At 34.7% G+C, this 14,304-nt stretch overlaps 1 protein-coding gene across 1 annotated transcript in view; it reads left to right on the plus strand.

Annotated features, from left to right (window-relative positions):
* The first annotated feature begins 5,301 nt into the window (after positions 1 to 5,301).
* The window catches only part of LOC146136018 (uncharacterized), a 32,726-nt gene continuing 23,723 nt past the window's right edge, over positions 5,302 to 14,304 (plus strand). Inside the window, exons 1-13 of the mRNA XM_083395067.1 lie at positions 5,302 to 5,373; positions 5,741 to 5,859; positions 6,047 to 6,132; positions 7,663 to 7,793; positions 8,719 to 8,780; positions 9,474 to 9,570; positions 10,275 to 10,436; positions 11,012 to 11,130; positions 11,724 to 11,809; positions 12,491 to 12,633; positions 13,387 to 13,445; positions 13,803 to 13,899; positions 13,995 to 14,156. Of these exons, the coding sequence (XP_083251193.1) occupies positions 5,792 to 5,859; positions 6,047 to 6,132; positions 7,663 to 7,793; positions 8,719 to 8,780; positions 9,474 to 9,570; positions 10,275 to 10,436; positions 11,012 to 11,130; positions 11,724 to 11,809; positions 12,491 to 12,633; positions 13,387 to 13,445; positions 13,803 to 13,899; positions 13,995 to 14,156 (1,272 nt within the window). The 5' untranslated portion in view covers positions 5,302 to 5,373; positions 5,741 to 5,791. The remainder of the gene's footprint in view (positions 5,374 to 5,740; positions 5,860 to 6,046; positions 6,133 to 7,662; positions 7,794 to 8,718; positions 8,781 to 9,473; positions 9,571 to 10,274; positions 10,437 to 11,011; positions 11,131 to 11,723; positions 11,810 to 12,490; positions 12,634 to 13,386; positions 13,446 to 13,802; positions 13,900 to 13,994; positions 14,157 to 14,304) is intronic.

Here is a 14,304-nt window from a genome sequence, read left to right on the forward strand (position 1 = left end):
AATACAAAGACAACTGCTAACCTTGTGCATTTTGATAAGTGCTTTATGACCTATTTAATTGTGTAAGCAATTTATTACTTGGGCCAAACGGTCAAAGGTCTTCAAGGCCCAACCCAGAATGCGGAATCACAAGACACATAACAACGCGTTTCAGACCCGCGATTTTTATTAGATCAGTTAAAAACAAGGCAACGGTCATTCAGATTAAACCACGCGCAATCTTTCAAAACTTTAAATTTTGTTTTAAATTTGTAAGCTAAACGAATTCATTTAAAGTTTGTTGTTGATGCAGTTGACTAGAGAAAAATTAAACTATAGTAGCTTTTCCAGAGACATTTCAAATGTTCGCTGGGCAGAACATGGTGGGCCCTAACCATACCATTTGGTGGGCCCTAACCATACCATGGTGGGCCCTAACCATACCATTATGTATAAGCGAGACCTGAAATAACTACAGCAGACACAATACCCAAGTGAATTTTATGTATAGCTTAAAGCAAAGTAACGGATTCGAGATACAAAGAAGTCATCCGATAAATGAAAGGAAAATGTAAATGAATACCCTTCATAAGTATTTTAGCAGTATTTTGGCCTTTCCGTGAAAGGTAGATATTCAGGGATAAGATATACCAAATGTTTAGCCATTTTAATGACAGCATTGAACATTGCAATATGCCGATAAAACTTTAGAGCAATGCCGAAAATCATTCTTGTCAGAATTGGCCTTTAATAGAATAAACTATTGTAATGTAGAATAGAATGAGTGCGTGTAGCAACAAGATAAGTAGTTTCATATTATTATGATACACAAAGTAGGCTACCACACAAAATTGATGAAAACTTTGTCATATAGAACTCATTATTATATATCTTGTTGGAAAAACAGACGTCATATGGGAAACGTTGCTGGTCAAAAACAAAAGAAAAAAAAAACGTTTACCTTTACCTATTCTTGACTCTTTTAAAATAGGAAAAACATGATTCTGTTTTGATTATTTTACTAATTAAAAATGATTAACTTTGTCACGAAACTAACCAACGGCTGCATATGCTTTAAACAACTGTGTCTAATAACTTTTACAATTATTAGACATATTCTTTAAACTAAACACCTTACATTTAGACTAAATTCCCGTAATATTTACAACTCTGTAGATTTTGTGCACGAAGCACAATTTTGGCAACTAAAAGCACAAAAAAGGTAACAAAAATTTAAAATAACAGCGTACCGCAGAGCCCCTTCTCAATATTACACTAAATTGGCAGATATTATTCAGTTGTATAGGTGATGTTAAAAAATGGACTAGTTTTCGGTATTAACAAACTATAGTTTAACATATAGACAAAATGTGATCTAGCCCCAAATTAGACGTATTCGGAGGAACAAAAATTGCTTACGTAAGTTGTATGTACGTTTTTTATGTTTCGTTAGCACTACAGTTAATTTCTAAGTACAATATTTTTTATTTTAAGGAAAATGGTTTTAAACCTACTTAATGGATGTTTTGTTCTCATGCCGATAATTCTTGACAATCTGACGTTCGGGTGATTCCAGTAAAATGAAATGGTTAAAGCTATAAAGACCAACCACACTAAAATTAAAATCTACTTTGCCATTTTCCAATCAAATCTTATACGCGCTATAATTGGAAACGCCTAAGGACTGTTTCGCTCTGGAAAAATGGTCTTGCGATATGATGAAAAAACCTATTCAGCTTCATTCATTTACTTGAGGCACAATGTCTGGGAAGGATTCTTTTATTTTGCTCGTTCTGCTATTTTGCTTCGTTGGAGCGGATGTAACATACAAAGGTATGGATTTTAATTTAGAACGTTTCGCCAAACAATACTTTTTTTAGTGCATTCAAGGTATTCAACAAATTAATATAACGCGAGGCACATTTTATAGGGATGATAAATTTACGTTTGACGTTATTACGTTTTTTTTTATAAATTTATAGATTTGTTTGTGCACGTTACGTAAAACTAAGATAAATTATTTAAACGATATAAAATTTCCCAATACAAGTTTTTTGTAGGCTATGAACGTTCTCCAGCAAGTTATTTGTAAATTATATGCAAATAATTATGCTGCTTTTACTGAAACGTGATAGGCAAACAAAACAAATGAGCTTGAACAAAGACATGTTACATTTTGCAGCCAGCATTTCAGACTTAAAAAGATTAGGCCTATTCAGAAAACGTCAAGACAGAATAAAGTTTTATGCCCGAGGTTTTTTTATTTACGTGTATCGTTTAATAAATTTATTTACGTGTATCGTTTAATCTTTGCATTAGAAATTAGACAACAAATGTCTGTGTTTCCATCCTTGGATGAAGTCTGGAGTTTTTTGCCGTGTTTTAATAAAAGTAATTCAATTCCGTTTCAAGGCTTTACATTATGACTCGTGACACCTACCATTAGGAATGTCTTATAAGTACAATTTATTTTTACTACCGATTTGGGACAAAATCACGGCCTTTCATTGCGATACCAAATGACGTAATAACTGTGAAAAGAAGCACAGTCAAATTAATTTATTCTCGGGATTATTCCAATTGTTGCTTCAGTTATAGAGTAGTTTGACTACTTGGGATTGTTAATTTTAACTTTGAAGGCACATAAAGCTGCTGAATTGCGAATCAGATCTGAAACGCACAACTTTAGTGGTATCCGCGCCAATACCACTTTAATAAAACGAGTACCCATACTACTACTCGTTGTAGGAAGTCAGTTCCGATCGCATTTTCTCGGACAGAAATAGAGTTCGTTTTTTTATGAGCAAATCAACTGAGTTTGGATCGGGTTTAATGCTACAGCCAGTTTTAATCGATCCTAAATACAAAAGGGTTTGACAATTTTTTTTTAAAACCAATTTGAGGTGAGAGACGCTTGGCAACGTCAAGTTGTGAATGCTACGTTTGTCACGCGTGCTTTCCAATTCTGTTGTACTTCCTTAATTCGTCTACTTTTCATAACCCGATTTCTTAAAAACAAAACAATAAAAAAAGGTAATTCCATCTTCTTTAAACTAAATGAAAGGTATATAAACATGCATAATTAACTGTGATCGAACCAATCTGAATACGCATTTTGACCAACGATAACGGCTTATATCATAGTAAACCGCAAGCATTTACCTACCGAAACAGTCGCCCAGGAAGCCAACAAGGCAGGCTAAATAAACAACAAGACTGCGGTGTGCTCCGAACTCACGACTATCGGTCAGACGGTCGCTCTATCACCTAAGCTTCTTCGAAATGAATATATACGCGATTACGCGTAATTTCTTCTTTGCAAAAAATCAAACCAGATTGTAAGTATTTTCGGCCTAACGACACAGTAACAGCACTTAAACCATTAATAATTTCAATAGATATCTTCTGGCGCGTTCAAAGCAACTCTGTCAATCTGACAAGGAACGTTAATGACTTTTACTTCTACCCGCTACCGAGACGCCCGGATGTCTTCAGTATACCCTACGGAGGCGGCAACATGTACGAGCGTGGAAACTACGTAAGTGTAGAAAGCGACAAAAAATTAAGTTAAGAAGCTGGCGGAGAAACCCTTTTGTTATGAACGAAGCCAGTGGTTTTCAAAATTTTCGCCTTGCGACGATCTTGTAAAATTTTGTTGATCTTGCGACGCACTATAAGCGATAGAGATTTTACATACAAAAATATACAAATCCTCGCGCATGAAATACAGATAAGAAAGTAAGTTTAACGTGTGGCTTTACATGATTTGTTTAAATCTAATGTGATGCGTTATCTCCTTAAGGCTTAGAGCCTTAAATGTATAAACAAAGAACTTTGGCTATTCACGAAATGCGAATGTCAAAGCTCAATACATCATGGTGATCGGCCACTACCTTGCTGCAAAAACACACTGAAGTTTCCTCGCAATTTATCACGATAACTGTATACACCGAACCTAGATGAAAGTCATTTGCTAGTTTACAATCTTTCAGGACAATAACCCTCAGTTGTATATTTGCCTTTTTTGTAACACTAATAGTGTATTTTTCGCCATATAAACAAGTGCCTACACATACACTGTATGTTATACCAAGAGGCACTAATATAGCTAACTAATCTATCTCTTGTTTGTTGCATGTCGAAGTAAATCAGAACTGGGAAATGCGAATCGTTTCACTTCGTTGTTACAATTTGTTATAAAGAATTCGAATGAACACGTCAGGGAATGATAATAACTGGAAGAATTGTTTTACCGCGGTTGAGTTTCTATACAGATTTTAGTCATATGAAAATTTGGTCTTACTTCGCACTGGGCCTGCTTAATTTGGCCGATAAATGAACGATCACGGTATTGCAAAGGTCTTGGGTTTGAATGTCAAAACATACTAGTTTTTTACAAAACGTTCGTTATTTTAATAATTTGCAGGGAAACTTTTAGAATAGGAACTTTTCTTGCAGTGTTGCCTTTATGTTACCAATTTAATTGCTTGGTCCAACAGAAAATGTGCCGTAATACTTTTCGTTGGATGGCTTATAACAGACTTACAATTGACGTCTTTATTAACGACACTGGTCGAAAGCATTCGGATATACTTCTTACTTGTATTTCAGGTGTATCACTCAAAATATCAACTCTCTCGTTACAATGCAAGATACCGGTAAGTTTACAGAAATAAATTTTTCCAAGTTTCGTCGGCGCTTAAAGATTATTATCAAAAAAACATTTTTATGATCAGATGAAAAAAAAGGGTAAAAAAACACAACTAAAATTTGTAAAACAAAAATACGGTTTGTTTAGAAAAGGGGCATCATGCGCATATGCCATTGGACGAAATATCCATTTGTTTTAATTGTGAAGTTGGTAAACCGGTTGAAGATTGTTGGAAATATTATACTTAAACAAGTATATGGAATATAAAAATTATAACTACTGTACAACGTTGAAAATCCTTTGTTTATGTTTTTTTATATGCGTATTTTGTCCATCTCATTAGCAATATTGTATTACATAGTAACACGGTTAATTTTAGGGGGTATAACTACACCTTTGAAACAATTGCCGAGGTTCCATTCACAGCAATGTATCTGTTTGGCAAAAATCTAAGGCCAAGACATTTCTCCATAAAGGTATGAATGACGTTCAAAAAAATTGCAATCCATTAAGTTATTTTTACCGGAATAACATTACACTATTTGATAACTTAAACTGGCCTACGAACAAAAGTGTTTTATACAGGTAACTTCACACCTAGGAGTTCAAGGAAGGGGCAAGTTTGAGACTTTCAAAGGATCGGTTTCCCTACGCAACTATACTTATATGGAGGCGCCCAAGTTTACTCGTCTATTTTAAATCCAACTGTTTGCGAAGTTTACTATTTCTTGCCTTTGGCCCCGGTAAGTATAATGCGCAAAATGTAAACCACATTTTAACCAAACTGTTGGTGTTCCAATTTTTAGGGTAATTTGCAAGAGACGCCAGGAACGATGGGCTAACAGTTATATCAAGAATTTAAATGCAAAATCAAAATATATCTGTTGTATAGTTTTTTTAAACAAAATAAAAAAAATTCGATACAAATACTGAATAAAAAGTATTTTTCAAAGTATAACAACATTTTACAACGATTACCCACAATTTAAAAAAAAATATTAACAAATTAACAGCATTATTGCCATAACATTAAATCCAGAAAAAGGACCTAATTTGAAAAGCTTGTCTTGTGCTAATTTCGTCAAACGAAAACATTCCTTTTCTGTTCAGAATTCAAGAAATGTGTTTAATGTTGCGACGCCATACCTAGATTTAAAGCGAATGGAAAATAATGCATCGGTCCAGTTGGAAGGTGGACAAGCAGTGATGGGATACACGCTTCTTTCAAAGTAAGACTAATCATTAAGCAAACGGAAAAACCATGCCAATAATAATAAACCAGTGTTTAAAACCTTTAAAATTGACAACCAATAACTAGTTAGAGATCTAATATTAAACTATTCCCAAAGAAGAAAAAGCGCTTAATATTAATCTTTGTCAATGTTCAGGTGCTAAGAGATATTTATCATTCCATAGATTTGCTGGTATACGGGTTTCGTCAGAGGAAATCAAGGCGACAATGCTTACAATGATGCACGTTATTTTGGGTGGCAGTCCAGAGTGTAAGTTGCTTAAAAGCAGTTTCTTTGACGCTTACTTCGTCAACAGTTTCATTACTAATAGAGTATTCGTGAAATAAGTCGTTACTCTTACAGCTATAGGCAGAACAGCCGACGCATCCGAGCCCGTTTGATAAACGTCACTAAATATTTGCCCTGAGCGCCTTTGTGTTACATTAATTATAGCTATGTTTGCCAATCGCTAGAAATTTTGTTCAAGGCGGGGTCGGCAAGCAGCAAATTCGTGAGTAATTATTTTTGTGACGTTCGATTAATCATGCTTATTGGACCTCGTGATAACACTCGTTAGTTTTGAGTGGCTGGTAACTTTACAGGCACGCCGTGGTTCGCTGTACGATGAAAAGCTCGCGTACGAAAAGTGTTTCCAACCACCAAACTTTCAAGAGCCCAGTATGATTAGATTGCTTTCCGCATCTAACTTCAACAAAATTAATTACTAACTTGGATAGGATAATAGTAAAGATGGCATGAAGAGTGACGTAACCGATGATTAAAAACGAGGGTTACTGGATATCAAGCGGTTACACAAATACCTAGAGAACATATTGTGACTGACTAAATGTGTGACATGGGAAAATATCTCCTGGCCCTTACGCGTAAATGACGACGATGGCTTCAAATGGGAGCAAATATGAGACTAGAACTTATTAATTACTGACTTTGACTAGGACAGGAAAGTCTAAAGTATAATTGAATGCATTGTGTTTTAAATGTACATTTAAATTATATAGGGTGTCCATAAAGTCTCTTTACAATTTAAAAAAATATTAAAAAATGAAATTATGAGATATCGCAATGAGGTTTGTTTTATGTTAATCAGTATTTCATAAAGTTTTTATTGACACTAAAATTTATTGCTTCAGACAAAATTTCTAAATTAACCGTTTAGATGTGCTTCGTGCAACTAATGGTGCCCATATAGAAGGGTATTAAATAAAGTAATGATATTTTTAATTATTTTTAATTAAATGTGGATTAAATGTTTAGAAGTGTATTTCATGTGTCAATGAAAAACTTTATGAAATACTTAGCTTAAAACAAACCTCATTGCGATATCTCATCATTTCACTTTTTAATAATTTTTTAAATTGTAAAGAGACTTTATGGGCACCCTGTATAACTACACTAACGGTTTTACAATAGCGAGTTAAAATGGCGAACAGTTTACTAAGTCTGTTTGTGTGACCGAGTAAACAGATGCTGCAATGTGCACTAAAGACGTCACAACGGGTTTTTTCCTTTTAATCAAAGGACTGTATGTACCAACTATACCGCCGTAATAATTCGCTGTTATGTCAAATGGACATCATGCCTTAGTCGCAGCGACTTAGACCAAAATATTCGGATGCATTAAAGGCTTAAATAATAAAACGTTTTCAATTACTTAGCCAAAGCCCCGAGCATCGTTTTAAGATACGCAGGATTCGAACCCGGATCCAAGAACCCCTCCTGTATCCACATCAATAAACGCAATATATATTAAACAAAGCTATATTTGTTGTTCTCTAACAGATGTCTTCGAGCGTGTTCGCAATAATGCCGCCAACCTAACAAGGAACATAAAGAATTTTAACTCGTACACAATATCAAAAGACCCATCAATTCGCACCGGCGGGGGTAGCATGTACATCAGAGGAAACTATGTAAGTATTAAACCAGACATCCATCTGACATAAAACTTAGTTTTTGTTTTATTGTAATAACTAAATTACCACTTAACTTATAATCGAAGCTCTCATACACATGACTATATTAGGATGTCCGACAGTATTAAGTTGAACCCGAGACCCGCTGCCAAGTAGTACTATCGTTATTAGCTCAATATTAATTAGTATCGACATTGAAGTTATGATTTGCGAGACAACGCAACGATTCTACCTTGATTTTTATCACAAATTAGAAGGTTAAAGGTTAAAACTAGGCAACTAAACTTGTTAACGCCCAAGCACATTTTGGTGTAACAACCTGATAAAATTTACATTTATATGTTTCAATGATATCTATTTTTTCTCTTTTTAATGTATTACTGACATCCTTTGGTACCGGGTCGTGACATCGTTCGTTTAAAATATCGCGGGTTGGTATCGGAAGAAACTATAAATTATTGAACATCCTAAGCAGCCTATAACTGTGACCCATCCCTTTAAAGTTTTATCGGCCATTTATAACAACACGCTTATTTAAAATACACTTGGAGCTTAAGACGGACAGAATGAAGCAATAATTAGTTTGATTTGCTTTGCCGTTGATACTTTGCAGCTCAGCTGCTAAATCGGCTTCCATTACATATGTGGACGACCTCTAAAAATCATTGCTGGCCATAAAAAATTTATGTTATTGTTAATATTAGGCACAATCCAATTTTTGTCATAAAAATTATAAAACTTGGGTAAACATTTTTTTATTTAACTGGGGTTAAACGAACCATATTATATGTTGTCTATTACTTTATAAATCAAAGAGTAACGGCCAACAAAAAAATATGTTCTAGACTTCTAGCCGGCTGGTCTATTGTATTTTAAGTCAACAGCCGATAACATTAGTGTTAAATGCATTCACCTTTTTTAGGTGTATTTTAAAGTCGGGAATAAAAGGTATTTCCAACGCGCAGCATACAACAAAAGTTACACGTAAGTAAAAATGTACGAAAATCAAGCTTAGACGTTTAGTTGGTCAAGAGTGATGAGAAGCTGAAACTGAATAAAAATGTAGAAAACTGTTAGGGGTTCTCTGGTTTGCAATAGAAAACGACTGATTTTAAGTTTTCCCATAAGCACATTATTATTTATCAAATTTCATGTGATTTGGCTATGTGCTCAGCACAAAAATGAGCGGCATGTTGTTTTGGTATAACGAGCCAAAAGCTTAATATCAATTATCCACACTTGGAATTTTAAAGTTTTTAAAATCAGATCGGTCAAGTTAAGAAAAACTAAAATGTTAAATAAATGCTAACTGTCATCAATGTGTGTAAAAAATGGTTCTTTCAATAACGCAGCTATAGAAAGAACCATTTGTGGAACGAAAAGTGGATAAGTCAAGCACTAAATTAAAGCACATAATTAACAAATTAGATTAAAATTAGCGGTGATACGGCCTGATTCGTCAAATCAGAGAACAATTGTCTGGTCGTCCAAACTGCATTCTTTATCGTTGTAAACATTGCGTTTATGCAATTGCGCCTCAGTGATAATAAAGTATAGCATTGTGTGTATATTACAATTTATTTGCTTTTCGTCATTATTTTTGACGTAGAAAATATGGAATATCCCATAAAGCCATGAGCTTTTAGAATAAAGCTTTTCGTTTTTTGTACCTTTAAGAGGGAGATCCTACACTTTCGCAACGCATTCTATAGTTCCGTTTACAGCCATGTTTCTCCTTGGTGAAAATTCTGGTCCGGAAAGTTACTCAATTAAGGTAAGTACTGTATTAAGATTTCAAATCAGCGTGGCAGATTTTATTTGTCGCCAGCCTTCAGAAGCAATTCGTTGCTATAGCGGGCCAACGTTATACAAGGGCGGATCAATGATTCCATTTAATGTGGTGGATTTAAAAAAACTCATATGTGACATTACAAACTACGCAATTATGTGACTTTATAATTCGAACAATCTTGCGAAATGTGCTGTTCCCCAAAGAACTGGTGTGCATCTATGCTTCTGAAACTAAGTTAAAATGCGAAACAAATTCTACTTGGTTTTAGTCGGCAAAACGTTTACCTTGGAAATATATTTAACTCATTGGGCGCGTAAAAATGAGCACTATAGCTCTACAGACCTGAATGACTACACCTAAGTGATAGTAAATATTTGCACGAACCGCAAAGAAAAGAAAAATATTGGCGCAAAGGTCGAAAAATTATGCGGTAATATGGTAACTGTTGGAAAGCAATAGCTTAAAGGGTAATCACAGCTTCGAAAAAAAGAAGCAAATGAATCAAATTGTTTTTCGCTTCATCATTGGCCGATAAAAATAAGATTGCAGGCCTATAGAAAGAATCTCATTTGGTCCGCGGGCCAACATTTGAACCACGCTACCTTAAATAATATTCGTATTTTTGTAAGTCAAACTCCGAAAACCTTTGTTCAACCATATACTGAAATATGGTACTTTTCGTATAGGTATCTTCAAACTTAGGAGTTCGAGGAAGAGGTAAGTTTGAGACTTTCAACGGATCGGTTTCCTTGCGCAACTATACTTTGCAGTATGGAGGCGCCCAAGTTTACTCTTCCGTTGTGAATCCAACGGTTTGCGAAGTTTACTATTACCTCCCTATTGCTCCGGTAAGTGTAAAGCTTAACTGCAAATGTAAACCTAATTTCGCAAAACACTGTGTTTCAAAATTCTCGTAAATAAAGGTATTTTGCGAAGCTTTAAATTAGAACATTACATGTGTTATACAATTTACTTTCAAAATCTTGGCGATACATTAACTCCAACTTACTACTTTTGCTTTGTCCGAATAGTTTACAAAGAAGGAGATACCTAACTGCATTAGTTATTTCCTAGTTTCGTCAAGGATCAATCGCCCTTACAGTGTGCTAATAAGAGTGTAAAGCCTTTTCAAAGTTATATCGTGACGATATCGGCTTAATGAACGTCTGAAGAAAAATGTGTTGGCAATAATATTTAAATAGCTCAATTGATGCAAAAACGTTCATCGTTTAGTCGAACAATCTGTTGATTTATTTATATTATCATCATTGTTCATTGTCGGCTGTAGAATAACCACTCATCAACAAGTCAGCAATATTTTGGAGCTACTTCTAATTATTTGCATTGCTTTGGATTATTTCCTTATCTAATTAGTGTTACCAAAATACTTTTTTCCACATTGGTCCCTTTTTTTTGCTTTCAGAATTTCAACCGTACTTTCAATGTGACGACTTCACATTACAAGTTAATGGTAATGAGAAACACGGCGTCAATCCAGTTTGGAGGGGGACAAGCTGTGCTCGGATACATTCTCTTGTCAAAGTGAGGATCGTATTTAAGTTAAGCCTCGATACTATCGTGTTGATGACTCTTTGAACATATCTTAAATGGAAGAGTCTGTAAACTTTTTGGTGATTCACAGCTAGGTCTTTTAGACAAAAATAATCAAATAGGGATGATTAGAGACACTTTGCTTGCTTTCCGCATTTCATCTAGTTTTTTTGTTGAGCGTTATAAGACAACAGCCAAACAAACACTTGTATACATTAAATTAAACAAATATTAAAATATTGTTTGATGATTATTTTCACCAGTGGTTGCCGAAACGTAAAGCGTACCGGTAAAATTTTTTTGCAGGTACCTCGTACTGGTGAAAAAATATTACGATGCCATGTCCCTTTTTCAACAGGCAACCGTCCTTTTCCTCGAATGTATTTACACTAGGATTCCAGTTGAATATTTCTGCACGCATCTAATGATAATCTCAGGTTTTCTGTAAGGTTACCTGGTATAGACGTCTCGTTAAGACGCAAATTTGTGACCTTATGTATTAACATTTTTATGTGTTCCGAAAAGTAAATTATTGTTACGTTCACCCCTGATTTTTACCCAAATAATTTTACCATCTACCGCAGACCTTCTGGTTTGAGCATTTCGAAAAATGAAATCAGCGAAACAATGCTTACGATGTTGCGGCTTATTTTGCATGGAAATCAAACAGGTAAGTTGCGATATTTTTTTGTACTTTGACCGCCGAACTTCCTATAGGCATTTGAACTCCAGTAATAATCTAGTTTAACTTAAGGTGTTTGTTGCGATAGTTACCTGTTCATTAACTGAAGGCAGTATTTTTAAAGCCTTCCCAAAATACCCATTTTAAATTTGAAAACTATTGTGGGAACCCAATTTTTAATTGAATTTGATTGCAAATTTTTTAAAATTAAAATGAATGGAATGATTTTGTAGTTCAGCTTAAGTTGATTTAACACGCCAAAGTGTTGCGTGACACATTGCGTATTTTATATCGTGTTATTTAAGATTTTTTTTTTGCTCATAAGTTTGAAACTTTGGTAGATTCCGAATCCACACAATACATGTTTTGGTTTTCTTCGATACCGTTGATTTTACTGCAGTCATTTCTATTGGTATCTTCTAGTGCAAACTAGAAACCCCAGTAATGCTATCCAGCCAGTTCGCACCGGACGTACCAAAGGTTATATTAACATTTTTCTATCAGCCCATTGGCTTACACGTTACTATTGGCAACAATTTATTATTGTCAGAGTGACAGTGGATGAGCAACATTTTATATTTCGCCAAAATATTTAATTTCTTCCAAATATTTAAAATTCCTGAGAAGCAGCGCAAAGAATCGACGAGTGACGTATCAAGCTTTTCGCAGAAATATTTGAGCGCTTGCAAGTCAGCACTCGAAATCTGACGAGGAACATCGCCAACTTTTACCACTACCGACTCCGTGCTCCTCCTGGTGTTTACGCGATTAAACCCTCGAGCAATATGTACTATTATAGTGATGGAAATCATGTGAGTTTTGTCATTGCTCTTTTGTGCGATCGATTAGTGTCAATCGGTTTTGCAACGCTATGCGTTTTTGACTTGAATTAAGTACACTTAAGTTTTGAAATGATTGACTTCACTTGAGTATTTTATGCAGAATTACTTGACTTGACGTAAGTCTTTTGGACAAATAACTTGACTTGAATTCTTTTAGATACATTTTTGGGTTGAAATGAAGTGTTTCTATTAAGCATTTGTTTTGTTTTATCTCTATTGTTGCACATAAAACAACTTACTTGTTGTTTAGGCTATTTCTTTTTGGTATTTTTTAGTTGAGGTAAATATAAGTCATAGTCGGACGAGCTTGTAATACCTTAATGTCTTGGAATTGGCTTGCTCTAAGTACGACTAACTGGGACCTGACTTGTTATTTATTAAAAAAATAACTTGACTTGGGTTTAGATATATTTACAAATGACTTTATGCAAACAAGTTTACAACACTGGTCTCAACCGCACAACATATACCTGTTCCCATCTCGAAAGCAATTTTAATGACCGTGTTAATAAGGTTGCAATTTAAACTTACGATTTAAGATTTTAAAACTGATATTTTTTATGTTTTACTTTTTTATCCTCTAATGGGCAGTGCATTTTGGGGGTTTATCGTACAAATAGCAGTGCACGCTTATCATTTTGTAAAAAAATATTTTGTGAACAAGCCACGATTGATATGGCCACTTGACGACAGTTTACAAGTCTGTTACAATATTCTTTTTAGGTCTATTTTAAAGCTGGGAGTGCTTCTCGGAGACTTGCAGCGTACAACAAAACTTACACGTGAGTCAAAATTCCATCAGGGTAGGTTAATAATACACTAGAAAAAAAAGTTGTGTAACAGTACCAATGCCAACGCTTAGGGATCCTGTTGTGGTCACTTGTTGTTCAAACAGGTGCATTAAAGTATTTAGTAAGACTAAGATACCAAAACAGATTACGATATGGAATTCAAGCATACAATGGATAGTTTCCAAAACACAGATTTACATAACAATTTCGACGAAAATAGGTACAAACCGGTACGTGGTATGTCGTAAGTCAGCCCTTTTCATAATCAATTTTCGGAGAGTATTAAAATTTTTTTAACTTTTTTTAACTAAAAATCATCACCAATCTAGCACAAGCAATTATTTCCAGGGGTCCGTCGTACACCTTTGTCACTTTTTCAATACACCCGTTCACAGCGATGTATTTTCTGGACGCCAATTCAGGCCAAGAAAATTACTCGATTGAGGTCAGTTTGTTTAGTTCGGTGTGTTTTTCTTTATATCGGTTTCATGATTTACTTTTCTTTATTATAAATAGTTTTAATATGGACATTTTACGAAGGTTTTATCCGCTTTGGAAACCAGAGGAAGCGGTGTTCTTCAGATTTTCGAGGATTCCGTTTCTTTGCGAAACTATAGGCTAACGTATAGAGGTGCACAAGTATATTTTGACAGGACGGCTCAGACAGTTTGCGAGGTTTACTTTTATCTGCCCCTTACTTCGGTAAGATACTCGCATTTTATTTTGTACGAAAATCCCTCAGCCGCCAAAATGAGATGGTGTATACAATAAATAATCATCTTGAAGGGAGATAATCATTCTCGAAATAACAAAAAAAATAGGTTTGCTCGTTGTGAAGTCGTTAAAAGTC

This window comes from Ascidiella aspersa, chromosome 8 (genome assembly GCF_963924565.1).
Source record: "Ascidiella aspersa chromosome 8, kaAscAspe10.2, whole genome shotgun sequence".
NCBI lineage: Eukaryota > Metazoa > Chordata > Ascidiacea > Phlebobranchia > Ascidiidae > Ascidiella > Ascidiella aspersa.